The following is a 22,456-nucleotide window of genomic DNA, read 5'->3' as shown; positions in this document are numbered from 1 at the left end:
ATTATTTGGAACAAGTTCATTTGGAAGCTAGCACCAGTGACACTCTGCATTGTCTCAGCAGGCACCGAGTGACTAAAGAGTAAATCAAGACTGAGGTCACACAGGGGAGAAGGAAAGGAAGTGGACATTCAGGAAGGAGCTATGCAGAGCCAGGCACCAAGTCGGGCATCATCACATACATGATTCCATTTAATTCTCACAACCGTGGGCAGCCGCTGGTCTTATTTTAAATAAGGGAAAAGAACTCAGGAGATCATGGTTTCCTTTGCTGAAGAAAGTTTCATATTTTCTTTAATCATCAAGGCAACAACCCTGAAAAGAGATGAGCCTGTTGTCAATACATAGGAGAGAGTGGGTGGCAAAAAGGCAAACATCATTGTAGGATTGTCAAGCTATATAAGGGCTTAGCTATTGTTTAGTGCAGTGAGTCTGAAAGGAAGAGGAATGCAGGCTCACTTGGGATGGGTTGGGGGCTATTGCAAACTACTCTAGAGATTCTGATAGGTCTCCTTAGAAACCACTGCTACCTCTATTACACCCAGACACATACACCCTGGCTACCCCACCTCTCCTGTTGAAAGAAGGAAGGGTATTATGCATGAGAACAACCTGGAATCAGCAGAAAAGTTTAAAGGCATTGAGTTCGCCTAACTTTATCTTTGTTTGGTTGGTGAAATAATTGAGGAGGTTAGATATGTGTCCAAGGTCTTGTGACTGGTAAGTATCAGCCCAGGAAATTCCTAGCCCTCACTCACCAAAGCTCCATGTCAGCATGCACATGACACTCATGGATGCGAAGAGAATGTCACTATTTAAAAAATGAATATACAGGAAGGTAAAGATTGTGTGCTCCAATGAGAATGTTCCATAAGGGTAGTATAAGGGCAGGCACAAGCAGCCATTGGGGTCACAGTGTCCTTCAAGCCTTTGAAACAAATGAAAGCTTCTCATCTAGGTGAGACTCTTTGGTTATGGAAGAGGTGTGCAGAATACTCTAAATATTCTTTGTTCATGGATGAGGTGGGAAGTGTCACCTAAATACGTCTCAAGTATGGTGATAAAGATCTTATCTTAGACCTTTGCCAAGCACAAGGTTACACATGAAATAAATAGAACATACTGTATTATTGTTGTTGTTAATGTGCTATCTAGTCTGTTCCAATTCAGAGTGCCCCTATGCATAACAGAATGAAACACTGCCCAGTCCTACGCCATCCTCACAATTGTTATTATGTTTGACCCCATTGTTGCTGCCATTGTGTCAATCCAACTTGTTGGGGGTCTTCCTCTTTTTTTGTTGACCCGCCACTTTACCAAGCATGATGTTCTTCTACAAGGACTGTTCCCTCCTGACAAAATATCCAAAGAACTAAAGACGAAGTCTTGTCATTCTTGATTCTAAGGAGCATACTGGCTGTACTTCTTCCAACACAGATTGGTTTGATCTTCTGGCATCTACGGTACTTTCAGTATTCTTCTCCAACACCATAATTCAAATGTGTCAATTCTTCTACAGTGTTCTATATTCATTTTCAAACTTTCATATGCATATGAGGTGGCTGAAAATACTTTGGCTTGATTCAGGAGCATCTTAGTCCTCAAACTGACATCTTTGCTCATTGTTTTTGTTAAGTACAGGTGAGTCAGTTCCAACTCATAGCAACCCTGTACAGGGTTTCCAAGGAGCAGATGGTGGGTTTGAAATGCCAGTGTTGTGGTCAGCAATCCAGTGCTTATCTTATACTGACACATAAGAACTTTTTGGTTCCTGTTGTTAGATGCCATACAGTTGGTACTGACTCATAGTGACCCTGTGCACAACAACAAAACACTGCCAGTTCCTGTGCCAACCTCACAATCGTTGCTACACTTGAGCCCATTGCTGCTACCACTGTGCCAACCAATCTTGTTGGGAGTCTTCCTTTTTAACTCCCACCTCCACTTTGCTATGCACTTTAAAAAGGTCTTTTGCAGATCTGCTTATGCAATATATCATTTGCTTTCTTGACTGTTGTTCCATGAGTATTGATTGTGGATTCAAGCAAAATGAAGTTTTCAATCTTTTCTCTGTTTATCATTATGTTATTTATTGGTTCAGTTGTGAGAATTTTTATTTTCTTTACATTTAGATGCAATCCATACTGAAGGTTATAGTTTTTTATCTTCATCAGTAAGTATTTTAATCCTCTTTGCTTACAGCAAGAAAGGTTGCGCCTTCTACATAGTATAGCTTGTTAATGAATCTTCCTCCAATCCTGATGCCACATTCTTCATCATATAATCTAGTTTCTCAGATAATGTGCTGAGCATACAGATTGAGTAAGTGTGGTGAAAGGATACAACCCAGACACACACCTTTCCTGATTTTAAACCATTCAGTATCCTGTGTTCAGTCTGAATAGCTGCTTCTTGGTCTAAGTATAGACTCCTCAATAGCACAACTAAGTATTCTGGAATACCCATTTTTTGAAATGTTATCCATTGTTAGGTATGATCCACACAGTTGAATGCCGTTTCATAATTAATAAAGTACAAGTAAACATCTTTCTGTTCTTTGTTTTTAGCCAAGATACATCTGACATTATCAGTGATATCCCTTGTTCTTTGTCTTCCTCCGAATCCAACTTGAATTTCTGGCAACTCCCTGTCAATAAACTGATATAACTGTTTTTTAATTATCTGCAGCAAAATTTTACTAGCATGTGATTATTAATGATGCTGTTTGATTAATTCCACATTCCACCGGATCAACCTTCTTTAGAAAGGGTACACAAATATGAATCTCTTCCAATTGATTGGTCAGCCAAGTAAGTGTCTTCTAAATTTCTTGGCATGCATGAGTGTCAGCAATGCATCCATTTGTTGAAACATTTCGATTGATATTCTTTCAATTCCTAGAGCCTTGTTTTACACCAGTGCCTTCACAGTGCAAGTTGGACTTCTTCCTTTAATACCACTGATTCTTGATCATATACTACCACTAGAAATGGTTGAACATTAACCAATTCTTTCTGGTACAGTGACTTTGGATTCCTTTCATCTTCTTTTGATGTTTCCTATATCACTCAATGTTTTGCTCATAGAATCCTTCAATATTTCAACTTGAGACTTGAATTTTTACTTCAATTATTTCAACTTGAAATATTGAAAATGTTCTTCCCTTTTGGTTTTCTAACTCCAGGTCTATACATTTCATTGTAATAGTTGCTCCTCTGGAGCTGCCCTTTGAAATTTTCTGTTTGGCTCTTTTATTTCCTTATTCTTCCATTTGCTTTAGCTTCTCCATGCTCAAGAGCAAGTCTCAGAGTCTCTTTGACATTCATTTTGGTCTTTTCTGTCTTTTTAATGATCTTTTACTTTCTTCTTTTTCTAGATGTCATCTCACATTTCTTCTGGTTTTCAGTTTTTAGTGTCTACTGCATCAAATCCATTTTTTGAGATGGTCTCTAAATTCAAGGGAGATATCCTGGGTCACATTTTGGTTCTCTTGTTGACTTACTTTAATTTTATTCTGCTTTAGTCTGAACTTACACATAAGCAATTGATGGCCTTGTTTTGGCTGATGATATTGAGCATCTCCTCTTCTCTTTGCACAGATGTAGTCAATTTGATCCCTGTGTATTCCATCTGGTGAGGTCCACATGTATGTTTCTGAAAGAAGTATTTGCAATGAAGAAGTCACTGGTCTTTCAAAATTCTATCATGTGATCTCCAGCATTGTTTATATCCCCAAGATCACATTTTCAAACTACTGATCCTTTCTTTTTGTTTCCAACTTTCACATTCTAACCACCGGTAATTATCAATGCATTTTGATTTGTACGTTTGATCAACTTCAGCCTGAAGAAGTTGGTAGAATTCATGAGTTTCATCATCACTGGTCTTAGAGGTAGTGCATAAATTTGAATAATACTGGTATTAACTGGGTTCCTTGTAGTAGGCATATGGATATTATCCTACCACAGACAGCATTGTACTTCAGGATCGATCTTGAAATGCCCTCTTTAACAATGAATGTGACACCATTCCTCTTTAAGTCTCCATTCCCAGCATAATATGGATTCAAATTGTCCAATACCAGTCTGTTTAAGCTCACTAATGTCTAGAAGTACTGGTGTGGCACTGTAGGGTACGCACTGGACTACTAACCACAAGGTTGGTGGTTCAAACCCACTAGTCATTCCTCAGAAACTCTTTAAGTTAAAACTGACTTGATGGCACTTAAAAACAACAACATTTAGCATTATCAATCTTTATGCATTCCATTTCAGTTTTGACGACTTTGAATTTTCCTAGATTCATACTTTGTACATTCCATGTTCTGATTACTAACGGATGTTTGCAGCTGTTTCTTCCCACTTTGAGTTGTGCCCTATCAGCAAATGGAAGTCTGGAGAGCTTTGCTCCATTCACATCAAGGTTAACTCTACTTTGAGGAGGCGGCTCTGACCCAGTTGCATTTTGAGTGCCTTCCAATCTGGGGGGCTCATCTTCCAGCACTATATCTGAAAATGTTCCCCTGCTATTCATAAGGTTTTCAATGGCTAACCATTCAGAAGTGGCCTGTCTCACCTTCTTCCTAGTCTTGGTATGGAAGTTCCACTGAAATCTCTTCACCATAGGTGACCCTGCTGACATTTAAAATACCAGTTGTGTAGCTTCCAGAATTACAGCAAGTCATCACAGTACAACAAGCTGACAGACGAGTGGTGGACATACTGAGTACAACAATAATAAGTACCATTTCAAAACTGGAAGCCCTATTGAATAGGTTTGTTCAATCTTTTTAGGGAGTCCTGCCATAGAAAATGGGAGCATGCTCCTCTTTTACAGACTGTCTTTGGATAAGACTAGAAAATGAGCTTCCTGGGGCATACATTTGTAATGGTTAATTTTATGGATCAATTTCACTAATGCTATAATCCCCAATTATTCAACCAAACACTAATATGGGTGCTGCTGATATGGTTGTGATGACCATCTGCAATCAGTTGACTTATACAGGAAATGACCCTCTATAACATGGTGGGCCTCATCCAATCACTTGAAGGCCTTAAAAACAAAAAAACTTCGATTTCTCGAAGAAGAAATCTGCCTCAAGACTGTTGTATCAACTTCCGTCTTAGTTTCCAATCTGCCCTACAGATTTCAGATTTGCCAGTCCTCATGATCTCAATCTCAAACTCAGTTAGTATGTATCTATCTAGCTCTATATCTATCCTGTTGGTTCGGTTTCTCTGGAGAACACTTACTGATACATCATACTGTTTTATCATTGTGTTTATTTCTTTATGCAGAAATAAAGTATAAGAAGAGTTCTCACTGCATTGTATGCACTGTAGCTCTTCTAAGCACTGCTCCTTCCCCACAAAAAGACTAGACGGTTGTGTGGGCCTTCCTGGCTTGGCAACTTAAGTATTTTCTGACTCCTTACATTGGTATCAGCACAGAGATGGGCACTGGGAGGTCACAACAGCTGTCATCAGGATGATAAGTCTGAGATTTCCATAGTATGTGGAGGTAAACTTTTCCACCTCTGATTCTAAGGTCCTTCCAGACGTCTGATTCTAAGATGGCCATCCTATGTGGGTGTCTACAAGTCTACTGAATGGTCTCTAATAGGGCAGCAGCCCATTGGCCTCTCTAGGATAATGGGTCATGAATGCAGGATAGATAACCATCATCACACATGATCCACTGTAGCTGGAGGGGCTGCACAGAGAGCTGTAATCTGCACCAAGCTAGTGAGGAGTAGCCCAGTCTATGTTCTGTGAACACAGTGGAGGCGAAATCTATTAGTTATAGACCAGAGGGCAGTGGGTCCAGCTAAGGTGGTCCACCTTCCAACAAGATACATTAATGATGTGTTACCTGAATCACCTCTGAGTTATCCAGCCCTTCCACAAATTGCTCGTTTAAGCTTTCTCACCATTCCTAAACTGCCAAGTTTCCTCTTCCCTGAACACTCCCCAAGTCAGAGACTGGGCCTAGGATGGTGCAGCGCACACAGCAGACAGGTAAATAGGAGTGTTGATCTCCTTAATTAGGCTGTGAGTTGCTCTAGGCTAGAAACGCTGTCAACCCTTTTTTGTTGTTGAAGTACTTTGCTTTGGGCTAATGACTGCTGCTCAATAGTTTATTAAATGAATGGGTGACCTGTTGTATGAATTATCCCTGAATAGGGTCCCTCCTCCTTAAATGCTTAATTTGTAGAGAAAATGGCTCCCTCATTTCATCCTCACAATGGGGAAAGAGGGGAGTCAAGTCAGAGGTCAGGGGAAGGCGGAGAAAGGTGTCTTCACTCCCCAAAGCCAGTGAGTAAAAGGGGAGAGCCAACCCATTATTCAAGCCCTAGGAAACAAGCTGTCACCCACAGGGCCACAGGGCAGACTCTGTGCCCACCTCATTTACTAAAATAGAAGCTAGGCTCCTTCGACTGCCAAGTGCTTCCCAGATCTGGGACTAGAGGCCTCTATCCAATAAGTCTCTCACCAGAAAGGAGACTAAGACATGGCTCACACCGTAACTATGTCCTCACACCCTTGTTTAGATGTGGATGTCCACACAAAACCCTTACCACAGACCATCACTCTCCTCAGCCCCTTTCAAAACACCAAATAAGTCAAGCGTTGAAGCACTTAGCTCTGGACAAATATTTCAATCTTCAAACAACTTAGAAGGAACTTTTTTTTTTCTCTCCCCTGCTCACACCCAGCACATTTTCTGTGGTGACTGGGTCAAGTCTGAGAGTCATTTCTTCACTACTGACTCAATATCAAAATATTCCTGGGCTGCTCTCTTCCTGTCATCCTTTTCACTCCCTCTGCTTTGTTTTTAGAATGCTCTCTCCCTCTCTTCTCTACACACACTTATTTTTATAACAAACACAACATAGAACAGATTCTAAACCTACAGTCCATGGTTAGAATTCAGGAACAGTGAACTTGGATGAGGAAAGAAAGTACATCTTTATTGTTGCACTGTAGGATAAATACTTGTCCGCAAGTCAGTTTGAACTGCAAGATCAGTGGTTCAAACTCACAAGTCGCTCCTCAGAAACCCTATACAGGGTTGCTATGAGTCGGAGATGACTTGACAGCACTTAACACAACAAACTAAAATACTGAATTCCCTTTAATTATGAATCCAGGCAACATTAGTGTTATCAATATTTGTGTTTTGACACCAATGGAAAACCTAACCCAACCCCACCCACTGCTACTGAGTCAATTTCAACTCCTCATGACCCTGTGGGACAACACAGAACTGTCCAATAGGGTTTCAAGGCTGTAAATCTTTATGGGAGCAGACTGCCTCATCTTTCTCTTATGGGGTGGCTAGTGGGTTTGAAACACTGACTTGTTAGTAGCTGAGCACTTTAACCACTGGGCCATCAGGGCTCCTTCAACACCAATAGAAATGTACATATTTTCACATTACATCTGAATTCTTGCCTCAAAATATTTATGCTCATCATTACTACAAGACTATGGTAATTACTAAGAAGCTCTGGTAGCGTAGTGGTTATGAATCGGGCTGCGAACCTTAAGGTCAGCAGTTCGAAACTACCAGCTGTTCCACACGAGAAAGATGAGGCTTTCTGCTCCCGTAAAGATTTACAGCCTTGGAAAACCCTGTACAGGGTCACTATGAATCGGTTCCAACTCCACGGCACATAACCACCACCACCATGGTAATTACTAGACCTCAAGTATAACTTATTATTTAACATGTTACTTAACAATATATTGGAGTCCTGGGGTAGCGCTGAGGGATAATGCAACAACACTCAACAACAACAACCTAACAATATGTTGGAATCCTGGTGTGGTGCTGTGGGCTAATGCACTGGACTGCAAGGTTAGTTTGAACCACAATGGTTGGCAGTTCAAGTTCACCAGCCACTCCTCGGAAACCCTATACAATGTTGCTATGAGTCAGAACCAACTCAATGGCACTTAATAACAACAATAAAGGATAGGTAACTGTTATTGAAAATTAATATTTTTTTCAATATAATTGCTTTCCAAGCCTTGTTGTTTTTAAGTGCCATCGAGTTGGTTCTGACTTACAGTGACCTTGTATAGTATTTGCGAGGAGCAACTGGTGAATTTGAAATATACTATTTTATAAATTTTTGTAGATTATGAACTAAGATGGTCTGCAAACCTCAATCAATGTCAGTAGTTCAAAGCTACCAGTCGCTCTGAGGGAGAAAGATGAGGCTTTCTGTCCCCATAAAGATTTGTTATTGTTGTGAAGTGCTGTCGAGTTGGTTATGACCCGTAGCGACCCTGTATTGGGTTTCCAAGGAGTAACTGGTGAGCTTGAACCACCAATCTCAGGGTTCACATGACTTTCCAATCCAGCACATCAACTCACAGCACCACACCAGGACTCATAGATTTACAGTCCCAGAAACCTTATGCAGTCATTATGAGTTGGAACTGACTCAGTGGCACACCATCACTGCTGCCACTATACAGTTATAAAATGGTCCACAGAACACAAAGGTCAAGTGGCCATGCTGTGCTATGAGCAATGAAAGGTGGGATCTGAGGTTTTCTCTAGAGTCATCAGGGCATGGGGCAGGGGACCTAGGGGGTAATGTGTAGTACACCTGTGGTAATATTAGGCAGCTCCTGGAGCAGACAGCTGGTGTGGGATTTAGAGACAGACTTAGATACAGGCTCTCTAACCAGTAGTGTGATCTTAGGCAAGCTACTTTAGCTTTCTGAGCTTCCACTCCCTTCACTGTAAAAAGGAATAATAAAACATCATATGATTCTTGTGGGCAAGAGTTGAGAGAATACATGTGTGGCAGCAATTATTGACTGGGTGACTTTTTGAAGAGCAACCTTCCCTACCTGGTAATTTCTGGGGCTCATGTATGGAACTCGCGAACACTCCCAGGCAATCTATGTGACAATCTCCTGCCTTCCCTTCTGTCCTAGGCTCACGGAACAGCACCCAGGCCAAAGTGCAAAGCAGATTTCTACCCCAGAGTAGAAAGTAACCAAAGTACGTAGGGGTTATTCCAATACTTTCCAAGAATGGCGATGGGACACATGGACAGAGCAATTGGCTCCTGACCTGGGCTCTCTTCTCTCAGTGTGCAGCTGCTGGGATCCTGCAATCCAAGTTGCCCCTCCCAGAGCAGGCCACACTGGCCAGGGTCACACCCCGGCTGCTGGGCAGAGAGGGCTGAGAAAGCACAGAAGAAACCCTTGTAACTCCCAAGGTTGTGCAAGAAACCACTTTACACGTCTCTTCTAAAACCTGGCTTCAATGGTGTTCAAAATTCTATTGTAGAAGAGGGATCATGCACTCATAGAAAATCGCATAAATTGATACCCATCTGATTTTAAATTGATTGGAAACCAGAAAAGTTTATATAGAAAAAGTAAAACCAACCATGAACCTGGTCCCTAGAAAACAAAATCATCAACATTTTGTGCTTTTTCTTCCATAGATACATCACTGACATGCTTATACAAATTGGGATCAAATTACACAGAAAGTTTTGCATCCTGATTTTATCATCTGAAAATGCCTAAAGACATGCTCAATATGGTCTCTTGTTGTTTTATGCCATCAAGTCGGTTCCGAGTCACAGCAACCCTATATAGGGTTTCAGAGAAATAGCTGGTGGGTTTGAACCACCCACCTTGTGGTTAGCAATCCAGTCAGTGCTTATCCTACAGAGTCACATCAAGACTCCAAAAGATCTTCAGTATGGCTTCTTAGAGACCACAAAACTCTAATATTGGATGCTGCTTGCAAAACTCATATGTTAAAAGAGATGTCATGGTATTCCTAAGAATAGTATTGTGCATTCAGACATAGTTATACCCAGAAAACTGATAAGAGGAGGGACTGTTTCTCTCTTCTTAAAAAGCACATAGTGGGAAACTCTCTTCTTCAGATTAGAGAGCATTTAGAGAAGGTACTTTTGTATTCTCAGCAAAGAGGCACTCACTAGATGACATTTGTTATTTTTCACTTCCTCATCTCTTCTCAGATAAGAAGAAAGCTTTGAATATTCACTGCTGCAAAAATGGTGTCACAATTCTGAAAGTGCTCAACAGCTGGAAAAAAAAAAAAAAGCAAAATCCAGAGAAAGTTGTACGGTAGGTAAGAAAAGTCCTGGACTTGGAAATACAAAAAGCTAGACTCAGATGTTAGCTCTGCCGCTGTAGGCCAAGCACAATCAGCATCCTTTACTTGTATGTGAGGACAAGCATTGTGTTCACCTCAGAAGTACTGTGCGATTATACAGTATTGATAATAATCACTTGCTAAAGTTACTGTGGCTCTTACTGGTATGGTTGTGTGTTGTTGGATGTTTTGCTGGCTTGGCCCACTCACTGTATGCACTTAGCAAGGCAGTGTCCAACAGTGGTCAAAAATCAAGCACTTTGGAGCCAGACTACTTGCATCTGGACTTACAACTTAATGGCTTCGCCAAGCTATTTAACCTCCCAGTTCTTCCATCTGGTTCTGACTTACAGTGAACTATCTTGTAGAATTCTTGAGAAAATTAAAATTAATTTACACACAGTACTTGGCATATAATAAACACTGGTGTGGCGTTGTGGGCTAATGTGCTGAACTTGGATTGTAAGGTCAGTTTGAACTGCAAAGTCGACAGTTCAAGCTCACCAGCCACTCCTTAGAAACCCTATACCGGGTTGCTATAAGTTGGAACTGACTTGACAACACTTAACAACAACTACAACATAAGGGTAAGCATTAGAGTCAATGATCAATGGCCAAGTATAAAACTGAAAGAAACTTAGACCAGTTTTTTTAAAAAATAAACAAGCACACAAAACAGTTGTAAACAGATCCATTTCAACTCATGGCACCCCTGTGTGTCAGAGTAGAACGTGCTCCATGGGATTATCTACGGCTCTGATTTTTAAGCAGTAGAGCACTGGGCTTTTCTTCTGAGGCACCTCTGGGTAGATCTAAACCACCCACCTTTTGGTTCGTAGTCAAAGGCTTTACCACCAGGAACACCTTAAATTTCCCATAAAAGTAGTCTGAGGGCACTCCAAACGTTTATAGAAAAGTGGAATTAAAAGATGATGGAATTTTTCCCTGAACTTTTTGAAGCCCCCTTACACTGCCATTAATTTGGCAGTTGTATTAGCAGCCTCCACCAATTTCCCTGTAAATCTATATGCCCCTACCACACAAGCTAAGGTTTGTCCCACTCCCTCCCTACCTTCTCTGCATCCTGTTCAAAGAGCCGCAGTTGGAAGCACTGGTCCAGTTTGAGCTTGCGCACGTGCCACATCTGGTGCAGGTGCTGTCGCGTTGAGTGCAGCTTGTCCAGAAGGCTGGTGATCTTGGGCACCAGGCTCTGGAAATCAGCGCTGCCTGGGATGCAGTTACGCCCTGAGAAGCCATCACTGCAGCGAATGCATTGTAACAGTCGCTGCCCCTCCCGGTCCAGTTCCTCCACAGGGGCCTTCAGCACCTTCTTCTTGAGTTGTGTGTGCTCATCAATGAGCCTCCTTGAGCCCTCAACGTCCACGGGGAACTCCTTACGGGCCAGCATCTCCTGTAGGTCTTCGAGGCGCGAGAGTAGGTGCACCGCACTGTTGAAGAACTCCTCCAGGGAGAGCCGCAGCTCGATCCACTCCTCATGGTTGTAGTCCAGGGAGCCGTCAAATTCCTCTGTCAGCTGGGATGGATCCACCAGCTTTGTAAGGCCTTCCACGGATACCATGCTGGTCTGGGAGGAACAGACACAGACAGGAGACTCAGTGATGCAGGTAGAAGTGGGGGAAAGAAGGGGCAAAGATAGTCAAGGGGAAGGATAAGATGAGTCCACATAATAATGGCCACAACCTGCCTAGGGAAGGCCAGTAGAAACATGTGGTGCCCACTGGTCAAGAGGCACACAGATCGACCAGATCAGAAGTCTCCACAAACAAGAGGACTGGTCCAAAAAGCCTCTCCATCTGCCAAATATTTTTCATTCCAGGAAATATGGCTCACCTCTCCTTCCCTCCTCCCCACCCCCACGTTCACCCCTAAGGGCTTCAGATATTAAAAGCAGGAAAAGAGGAAAATCTTGGGGGGGTGGGGCGGGGAATCAAACTTAGTGTCTGGTGGTCCAGTGTTCTATAGCTTTAAACCCAGGCCAAAGGACCCAGAGTGTCATCATCTTTGAATTAAGTAATGTGAATCAGTACTTGTGCTTTAAGAATCTCTCAATCAGTCACAGCCTAGTCCTAAGATTCTCCCAATAGCAGAGGGGGCGGGGGGGGGGGGCTGGGAAACAGAGGGTCTGGGTCCCTGGTTTAATCTGGGAACTACCTATAAACTCAAGCAGAGAGGATAATGTCTGTCTCCAGGACACAATGCAACGTCAGCAAATGACAATGAAAACAACCACCTATCATTAAATCGTCCTTTCCATACTATAAGGCTCCATGCTTTTCTTCTCTTGAAGAAGAAGAGGTTATCAAATATCTGGGTTCAAATCCCAGCCCTACACTTATCCCAGGGCAAGCTTTTGAAGCTCTTTGGGACTCTATCTCCTTATCTATATAATGGAAGTGACAATACCTTTCTCACAGGGCTGTGCCAGGATCAAATGAGTTAAAGAGTATAAAACACGTAGGGTGCCGGACCCAGAGTATATGCTCAATCCCAGTAACTATCACTGTGATAGTTACTGAAAGGCAGAGTCACTATTCAACAAAAGCAGTTAGTCTGTATCTTCCTACTATCTGAGCGTCTTGCCTTCTCCCCTTCCTAAGATAGAAGAAGGAGCTGCCACAGGAAGAAGGGATGGTCTAGAATAGTGGTTCTCAAATTTGACTAAAAAAATTTTTTTTGAAGAGCGCTGATGCTCAACCCCCACCTAGAAATCCCGATTTCCTTAGCCTGGAGTGGAGCTTAGGCATGGATGTTGTGTGTTAATGCTCCCAGGTAATGCCTTACTAACCTCTGCTACTCGAGATCCTTATTTCACAAAGTGTGACTCTCACATCAATCATACTAGCATCACCTGGGAGTCTGTAAGAAATGCAGAATTTCACCCTATCTCAGACCTAAAGAGTTAGAATCTCCATTTGAACAAGAGCTTTCATGCACCTAGTAAGCTTTGATAATTGATGTTCTAGAGCTCTTTCGTTTTAGATTTTGGCTCAAAGTCTGCCACTTCCAGGAAGTCTCCCTGCTCAATCTGCACTACATATTTAATGTGCTGTTTTTGAGATACTGAGATAGCATTTACTCATCTTCTGAGTAGGAGGCCCCTAGTTATCCCTCCTGGACTTTTGACAATAGGAAGCAGAGGCAAGCGTGCTCAACTTGGGATAAAGGGGTGTGCAGGGCAGCTATACTGAAGCACAAGTTTCAAGGCTTATTGGAAAGATTGTTTTCAGTCTCTTCATACATTTATAGGCCTGTTGTCACTGCCTTTGTATAAACAAACCAAAATTATAAAAAGCATTTTCCCACAGGACTCCTAGTATTCTGTAAGGGTGCTAGGGGAATATGGTAGTTAACTGTTTTTATCCTAAATCAAATTTAGTGTGTTATTTACACAGAGTGAGAACTGACTCCATCAGACCAATGTGTTCAAATCTGCCCAAATGGGCAAGTGCTCGTGGCCCCTTGGGGACAAGAGACTGGAATGGAAATTGCTTAAAGATTAAAAGCAGATCTGCCTTGACACCACACACACACACACACACACACACATGTTACCCCCCAATTCCACACACTCAGGTAAAGGACCAGAATTCTGAGAAAGGGTACCATTCAAAGTTGAGCTGGGGACACATATGTCCCCCTTAAAAATCTTCAAAATTCTCAGGGGATACATTTTTCCTCTGGGAAAGCTGCTTAAAAACTAACATGTTTACCCTGATCATAAAAGTCACACATCATCCCTGAAAGGAAAGAGAAAAATATGAAGAAAATTAAAACCACCATAATCCAGCCTCCTCAAATAATAAGTCACTGCTAACATTCCCATGTCTTCCGGTCTTCTCTCTCTCCCTCTCTCTCCCTTGTTGCTGTTGTTAAGTGCCATCGAGTCAGTTCCGACTCATAGCAACTCTGTATAAGATTGCTGAGGAGCAGCTGGTGGGTTTGAACTGCCAACCTTGCAGTTCAAACCAACCTTGAGGTCCAGGGCTTATCCTACAGTGTCATACCAGGATATACTCACACAACTATATGGGTTTTTATTAATCTCATTTTAATTTAATGAAATCCCAAGGAAATTCACCACCATAATATGACGACCACCACGAAACTGAGGCAAGACCATGAGCCCTATATATATGTATTTTTAAAACAAATTTGAGATTATACTGTCCATACTGTTTTAGGTTGCTGTTGTCAAGTGCTGTTGAATCACTTCTGATTCATAGTGATCCTGTATAGGGTTTCCAAGAAGTGACTGGTGGGTTTGAACTGCCAACTTTGCAGTTAGCAGTCCAGTGCTTATCCTACAGAGCCATGCCAGAACTACATACTGTTTTATAACCTGCCCTTTATAGCTTAATAATAAGCCATGAGCATTTTACCATAACATTAAGTATCTTTCCAAAAATAAAGTTTAATGACTTTTCAGTATTTGTGTATTGATGTCACCTTACTGGTAATACCAATATGTATTTGATATAGAAAGCCACTCAACTGCTAACCAAAGGTCAGCAGTTTGAACCCACCAGGTGTTCTGTGGAAGAAAGGCATGGCAGCAATTCTACTCTGTCCTGTTGGGTTGCTATGAGTCAGAAATGACTCAATGGCAATGAATTTGGGTTCTTGGCGCTGGGGTTAATGCGCTGGACTGCAAAGTAGGTTTGAATCTCAAGGTTGGCAGTTCAAGCTCAACAGCTGCTCCTTAGAGACCCTATACAGGGTCACTGTAAGTCAGAAGCTACTCTAAAGCACTTAACAACAACATTAATATAGAAAGAAATGTGATGAACATCTTTGGACATTTTTTTGCTATGTGAATATAATTAGTTTTCCATCTTGTAGTTTTGTTTTAAAAATATTTTCTTAAAAGAATAATTCATAGATCAATGAATACAAACCCTTTTTAGGCTTTTGAAACAAATTGCAAAGTTGCCTCAGAAACACCTGTTCTGTTACACGCTGACCAACGGTAAACATGAATGCCCGATGACACTGTGCATCTGGAACAATCTCCTGAGCCTCTCCTTTCTCTCCAGCCTCTAACTGATAAGGTCCTTTGCATGGTGCACATGGTTAGATAGATGGAGAAGGGGATGTGAGAAGTAAGTGTGTGGATGGCAGAGGGGAAGGAAGAGAAAGAACATGCTTAAGAGAGAGGACTGACTCACCTCAAATATGAATTTTGAGCTGCCAAAGTTGGTCTTCTGTTTCTGCCAGAAGTTGTCAGGCTTGATGATGAGGGCCACATGGATCTCAGCTGGAAAGGCTTCCTGCAGTGTCTTGAGGAGGGGCTTGATGAGGTCCCACTTGGAGCCCCGCATGTCGATGATGACGGTGAAGCCACGTTTGCACACGTCCTCACTGGGGGAAGTCAGAGGTCAGGCATGGTCACTCTGGGCAGTACAAAGTCAAAAAGGATCCAGGACCTGCATTCCCCTTGACCTAGACACAAGGTCTCCTGTCTACCTTCCAACCCAATTCAAAATGTACTGTTGCTGAAAACCTTTCTAAATTCATTCTATTTGACAACTGGTCCCACCTTATGCCTTCTCCCAGAATTTATGAAAGAACTTGGGTTTCTCTGTAGACATTACCACTTGTTGGAATGTTCACTGTCTAGGTATTTGCAATTTTTGTTTTAATTTTTTTCTCCTTTTCTTTTACGAAGAGTCATGTTACCCCTATTTGAATATAATCTCTCTACAAATTTTGTGGTCCCTTAAATCTGAGATGGAAAGACCCTGGCTCAAGTACTGTTTTTCCCTGTGTCCATATTACTGGAAGGCAGGGCCACTGACATTGGCGCATGGTACTGCTGAAACCAGGCTGGGCCCAAGAACATTCTGCAACAGATGGCTTTAGAATCCTTCTACCAATTGGCTAGAGATGGTACACAAATAACATATAAAACATATAATACCGTATATTTGCCTGCCTTGTATTTAAGCTACATTACTTGTAGTTCAAAGTGTTTATCAATTTTTTAAAATCAGGTTGCAGAGTTGTTCTGTGATTAGAGATAACCAATGATGGGACTCAGATGCAATGGTGGCTATGGCCCAGTTGTCTTTCTTTATACTTTATACTTTCTTTATAAAGTCAGGATGTAAAAAGGCATGTAGGGGTGGGGTTGGGATTGCGTAGCTGCTGTTGAAATCAAGGCTAGCTGAAGTGACCATCTTAAAAAAACAAGAAAAAATAAGGCTAAGTTAATTAAGATTTTGTTATATTACTTATAAAGTAGCCACGTTTATAATTGCTTAGACATTTGGACTTTGACTATAACTTCTGAGCATAGAATGAAAAATAAATGAAGATCAAAATAGTTACAACATGCAGTGTAGAAGAAAGTCTGTGCTACTTAGGGATCTTTCCTTCTTCTTGGTTTATCTGACCTGTCTATTCACTTTATAATTCAAAATAGACTGTTTAATTCACATTTTACCATTTTCATACAAACACTGGTGTAATATTTTCCTGGGGGTCTTTAGTTTACTAGCTTCCAGATTAAATCACTTCCAGATTACAATCGCTTGAACACGGAACTTGGTGTCTTTAGTTTACTAGCTTCCAGATTAAATCACTTCCAGATTACAATCGCTTGAACACGGAACTTGGTGCCTGGCAACACCACATATCAGCTATTCACAGCTTCATTTTCAAATCTCAACCACTGATGAGAATGTCACAGGCTGGTGAAGAGCTCCTGTGATTGTGTAAAAGCCTCCCTACTAGACAGGAAACTCCCCAAGTGAGGAGATTTCCCATTTCTTCTCATATCCCAGTGCTTAACACAAAGGACTAGAGTCAGTATGGTAAAAAGACTGAGTCTTATTTCTGCCCCAAGCCCAGCATTCCCAAGGAAAGGAGTTGCCTCTTCTACTCTGATACTTATTAAATCAATAAGTAGCTAGAATCCTCCATAAACAACCTTCTCCACCCTATTGCCGTAAAGCAGCATGACTTTTTAAGTTATAAGATTTCTTTCCCATTATAAAAGAAATGTCTGCTGATTATAGAAAAGTTGAAATATTAAAGGACCTGGTGGTGGTGGTTGTATGCCATTGAGCCAACTCATAGCAACCCTGTGTAGGATTTCTGAGGCTGTAAATCTTTAAGGGATCACACAGAGCAGGAGGTGGATTTGAACTGCTGACTTGTGGCTAGCAGCCTAAAGCATAACTCACAAAGCACTAATGGTAGAAGTTATCGAATTTACTTATTTATTTCTTTTTCAGGCCTATTTCCTTCTGGACTCCTGGTATGGTGCTGTGGGATCAGCACTGGATTTTTCAATCCCAGGATCAGCAGTTCAAACCCAACAGCTGATTCTCAGAAACCCTATCTAAGGTTGTTATGAGTTGGAACTGACTCAACAGCACTTAACGAAAACCACAACAATTCCTTCTAGTCTTTTTCATGCATAGAGTTTTCATATCATATAGTGTTCTACTGTAGCATATTGAGAGTTTACTTATGTCTAAAATCTCTTAGAAACGATTCAATTTACTGACACACAATAAGCCATCCTCTGCCTGTAATCATTCCCATTACTGCTTTACAATATCAACTGTGATTGTGTAAGGAATATCAACCACCATGTCCACCAACAATATATGAAGTAACCGCCCTTTACTGTGTCTTCTCCAGCACCACACAATCACAGTCATTGAGGTTTTTAATCTTTGTCCATTTTCTGGGGGAAAATACTGCTTACATTTAAAATTGCATTTCTTTGATTACTAGTCATAGCTTACCGACTTATAAATATTTCTTCTGGGGATTATATGATGAGTTCTTTTATCCATTTTCCTATTGGGGTTTAGTGACTTTTCCCATTGAGTTGAATTTCACATGACTCATATTTGTTGCATGCTCATGTGTCAGATACTGCAAAGCAGCTCTCAATGTGGGTCTTGCCCTTTGTTGGAAATGCCTGGCTTCCTTGTTTACCTAATCATCATAGCTATTACTATAGTTATACTTACACCAGAAATCTCCATGTCTAACAACAGTAGGCATATGACTATCCCAGATTCGAAACATACTGATCCATAGCAGGATGCACACTTTAATAATTTCTGACAACTAAAGTAGGAATCAGGGACTAATTTTCTCTAAGAAGTTCTCCGACTCAAGAGATGAGGAAAGCGGGCCAGAGGCTGAATAATGAGAGCTAATCTAATTGACATCTTTCAGTGAAAGTAGTTTGCTCTCCCAAGGTGCATAGTGTGTTTGGTTTCAAGTAAGGGACATAGCTGGGTGAAGGACAAGAACTTTTTACCATATACTTATTCTATGCTGTGGACAGACTAGAAAGAAGGAAAGGTGGACTACTTCAGAATGTTTAGCCACTAAAACCCTTATTGAATAGCAGTAGAACATTGTCAGGAAGCAGCAGATTATTGAACATTGAAACATGATGAATAGCACTAGAATATTGACAGATACAGTGCCAGAAGATAAGCCCCTCAAGTTGGAAGGCACTTAAAATATGACAGGATAAAAGCTGCCTCCTTAAAGTAGAGTTGACTGAGATGACATGAATGGAGTAAAGCCTTTGGGACCTTCATCTGCTGATGGGGCAAGTTCAAAATGAGAATAAACAGTTGCAAACATCCATGAATAATTGTAACATGGATTGCATGAAGTATGAATATAAGAAAATTGGAGCTTGTCAAATATGAAATGGAATGCATAAAGATCGATGTCCTAGACATTAATGAACTGAAAAAAACTGGTATTGGCCATTTTGACTCTAACAATCACATGGTTTACTATGCCAGGAATGACAAATTGAAGAGGAATGGCATCCCATTCATCATCAAAAAGAACATCTCAATATCTATCTTAAAGTATAATGTTATGTGTGGTAGGATAATATCCATACGCCTACAAGGAAGACAAATTAATACAAAAAATTATTCAAATTTATGCTCCAAGCAATAAAGTCAGTGATGATTAAAATGAAGAACTGTACCAACTTCTTCTGTGTAAAACTGACCAAACATGCAATCAACATGTATTGATAATTACTGGTGAATTGAGTGCAAACGTTGGAAACAAAAAGGAAGGATTGCTGTTGTTATGTGCCTTTGAGTGGGTTTCAATCCATTGTAACCCTATGTACAACAAAACAAAACACCATCCAGTCCGGCATCATGCTTACAATTGCTGCTGCTCTTGAGTCATCCTCACAATAGCTACTACCCTTGAGCCCATTGCTGCTGCCACTGTGCCAATCCAACTCACTTTGTGGTCTCCCTCTTTTTTGCTGACCCTCCACTTTACTAACCATGATGTCCTTCTCTAGGGACTGGTCTCTCCTCCTGACAACATTTCTGAAGCATGAGAGGTGCAGTCTCCCCATCCTGGCTTCTAAGGAACATTCTGTTTGTACTTCTTCCAACACACATTTGTTTGTTCTTTTCACAGTCCATGGTATTTGCGTAGTGGTTACGAATCGGGCTGCAAACCTTAAGGTCAGCGGTTCGAAACTACCAGCTGCTCCGCGGGAGAAAGATGAGGCTTTCTACTCCCGTAAGGATTTACACCCTCGGAAACCCTGTACAGGGTCGCTATGGGTCGGACCCGACTCGACGGCACTTAACAACAACAACAAATCACCTTAACTCAAATGCATAAAATTCTTTTATGGTCTTCCTTATACACTGTGCACCTTCACATGCATATGAGGCTATTGAAAATACCATGGCTTGGGTTACCATACCTTAGTCCTCAAGCAGACATCTTTGCTTTTCAATATTTTAAAGAGGCTTTGTACAGCAGATTTGCCCAATGCAACAAACACGTCGTTTGATTTCTTGACTGCTGCTTCCACAAATGTTGATGGCACATCCAAGCAAAATGAAGTCGTTGACAGCTTTGATCTTTTCTCCATTTATCATGAAGTTGTTTATTGGTCGAGTGGTGAGAATTTTTGTTTTCTTTATTTTGAGATGCAACCCATACTGAAGACTGTGGTCTTTGAGCTTCACCAGTAAATATGTTAAGTCCTCTTTGCTTTCAGGAAGCAAGGTTGCAGCATCTACCTTTCATAGGTTGTTAAGGAGTCTTCCTCCAATCCTAATGGCACATTCTTCTTCATATAATCCAGCTTCTTTGATTATGTGCTCAGCATACAGGTTAAACAAGTATGGTGAAAGAATACAGCCCTGGCCCACACCTTTGATGATTTTAAACCATTCAGGTCTCCTCTTAGTCTATGTACAGGTTCCTCATGAGCACAATTAAATGTTTCAGAATACTCATTCTCCACAATGTTGTCCATTGCTTGTCTTTATCCACACAGTTGAAAGCCTTTGCATAGTCAATAAAACATAGGTAAATAGTCTTTTTGGTACTCTCTGCTTACAGTCAAGATCCATCTGATGTCAGCAATGATAACCCTCATTCCTTGTCCTAGTATGAATTTAGCTTGAGCTTCTGGTAGTTCCCTATCAATGTACTGTTACAGCCCTTTTTGAATTATCTTTATCAAAATTTCACTTGCATGTGACAAAAATAACATTGTCAGATGATTTCAGCATTTCATTGGTTCATCTCTCTTTGAATGGACACAGATATGGGTCTTTTCCAATCAGCTGGCTAGGAAGAAGCTTTCTTCCAAATTCCTTAGTACAGATAATTGAGCGCTTTCAGAGCTGAATCAGTTTGCTGTAAAATTTTAATTTGCATTTCATCAATTCCCTGAGACTTGTTCTTTGTCAATGGCTTTGGTGAACCATGGATTTCTTCCTTCAGTAGCACTGACTGTTGATCATGTGTTACCTCTTGAAATGGGTGAACACTGGCCCTTTATTTTTGGTAGAGTTACTCTGTGTATACCTTCCATCTTCCTTTGATGCTTCCTTCATCATTCAATATTTTACTCAAAGAATCCTTCAGTATTACAAGTTGAGGCTTAAATTCGTTCCTCAGTTATTTCAGCTTGAGAAATATTGTGCATGTTCTTCCCTTTTGGTTTGCTAACTCCAGGTCTTTGCACATTTCATTATAAGATTTGACTTTGTCTTGTAAAGCCACCCTTTGAAATTTTCTGTTCAGCTCTTTAACTTCCTCATTTTCTCATTTGCTTTAGCATTTCTATGCTGGAAAGCAAATTTCAAAGCCTTTTTTTTCTCCCTTGTCTTCTTAATGACCTTTAGCTTTCTTCCTATACGATGTTCTTGAAGTTATCCCACAACTCTTCTAGTTTTGGGATATTAATGTCTAAATCATCAAATCTGTTCTTGAAATTATCTCTAAATTCAGGACAGAAATGTTTAATGTCATATTTTGGCTCTCATGGACTTGTTTTCATTTTCTTCAGCTTCAGCCTGAACTTGAATATGAGCAATTGATGGTCTGTTTCATAGTTTGCCCTTCGCCTGATTTTGTCTGATGATATGGAGCTCTTTCAAAGTCTCTTTGCACAGATGTAGTTTAATTGATTTCTGTATATACCATTTGGTGAGGTCCATGTGTATAGTTGTCTTTTATGTTGTTTTTTAAAAAGATATTTGCAAGAAGAAGTGATTGGTCTTGCAAATTCTATCGTGTGATCTTCATTATAATTTCTAGTACCCTATTTTCCAATAATCCTTCCTATGTGTTTCCAACCTTTGCATTCCAATCACCAGTAATTGTCAATACACCTTGACTGTATGTTTGCTCAATTTCAGACTGAAGACGTTGAAAGAATTATTCAATTTCATAACTGGCTTTAGTGGTTGGTACATAAATTTGAATAATAGTGGTATTAACTGGTCTTTCTTGTTGTTATGTGCTGCGAAGTCGATTCTGACTCATAGCAACAATAGCACACCACACCAGGAGTAAAATTCAAGCCTCAAGTTGAGGTATTAAAGGGTTCTATGTGCTGCTGTGATACTGTAAAATAAAGCACTGTACTACAAGGTTAGTTTGAACACATGGTCAGTGGTTAAAATTCACCAGCTGTTCCTTAGAAACCATATAGAGGGTCGCTATGAGTCAGAACAGACTCAATGGCACTTCACAACAGCAACAACATGGGCAAAATATTGAACAATGCAGAAAGCATGAAAAGATGAAAGGAATACACAGAGTCACCGTACAAAAAAGAAATGGTTGAGGGGGAACAAACAAGATGGCAGATCAGGTGGAAGTGCAGTAAAGGAGCTCCCCCAACAACAATACAGAATACCTGACCAAGCAGGCTCAGGGGATGGTCCCAAAACTCTGAACCACATGTAAAGGAATATTTAGAAGGTTGGAAGGCTCACAGCTGGGGGAATTT

At 40.9% G+C, this 22,456-nt stretch overlaps 1 protein-coding gene across 1 annotated transcript in view; it reads right to left on the bottom strand.

The window, feature by feature from the left end:
- Positions 1-22,456, bottom strand: part of LOC102833043 (kalirin-like) — a 398,989-nt gene that overhangs the window by 327,246 nt on the left and 49,287 nt on the right. The window contains exons 4-5 of the mRNA XM_006869427.1: positions 15,345-15,537; positions 11,231-11,743 (exon numbers count right to left, since the gene is read on the bottom strand). Of these exons, the coding sequence (XP_006869489.1) occupies positions 11,231-11,743; positions 15,345-15,537 (706 nt within the window). The remainder of the gene's footprint in view (positions 1-11,230; positions 11,744-15,344; positions 15,538-22,456) is intronic.

Source organism: Chrysochloris asiatica, unplaced genomic scaffold, assembly GCF_000296735.1.
Source record: "Chrysochloris asiatica unplaced genomic scaffold, ChrAsi1.0 scaffold00130, whole genome shotgun sequence".
Classification (NCBI taxonomy): domain Eukaryota; kingdom Metazoa; phylum Chordata; class Mammalia; order Afrosoricida; family Chrysochloridae; genus Chrysochloris; species Chrysochloris asiatica.
The sequence above is the reverse complement of the archived record's forward strand: the minus strand, read 5'-3'. Positions and strand labels throughout refer to the sequence as shown.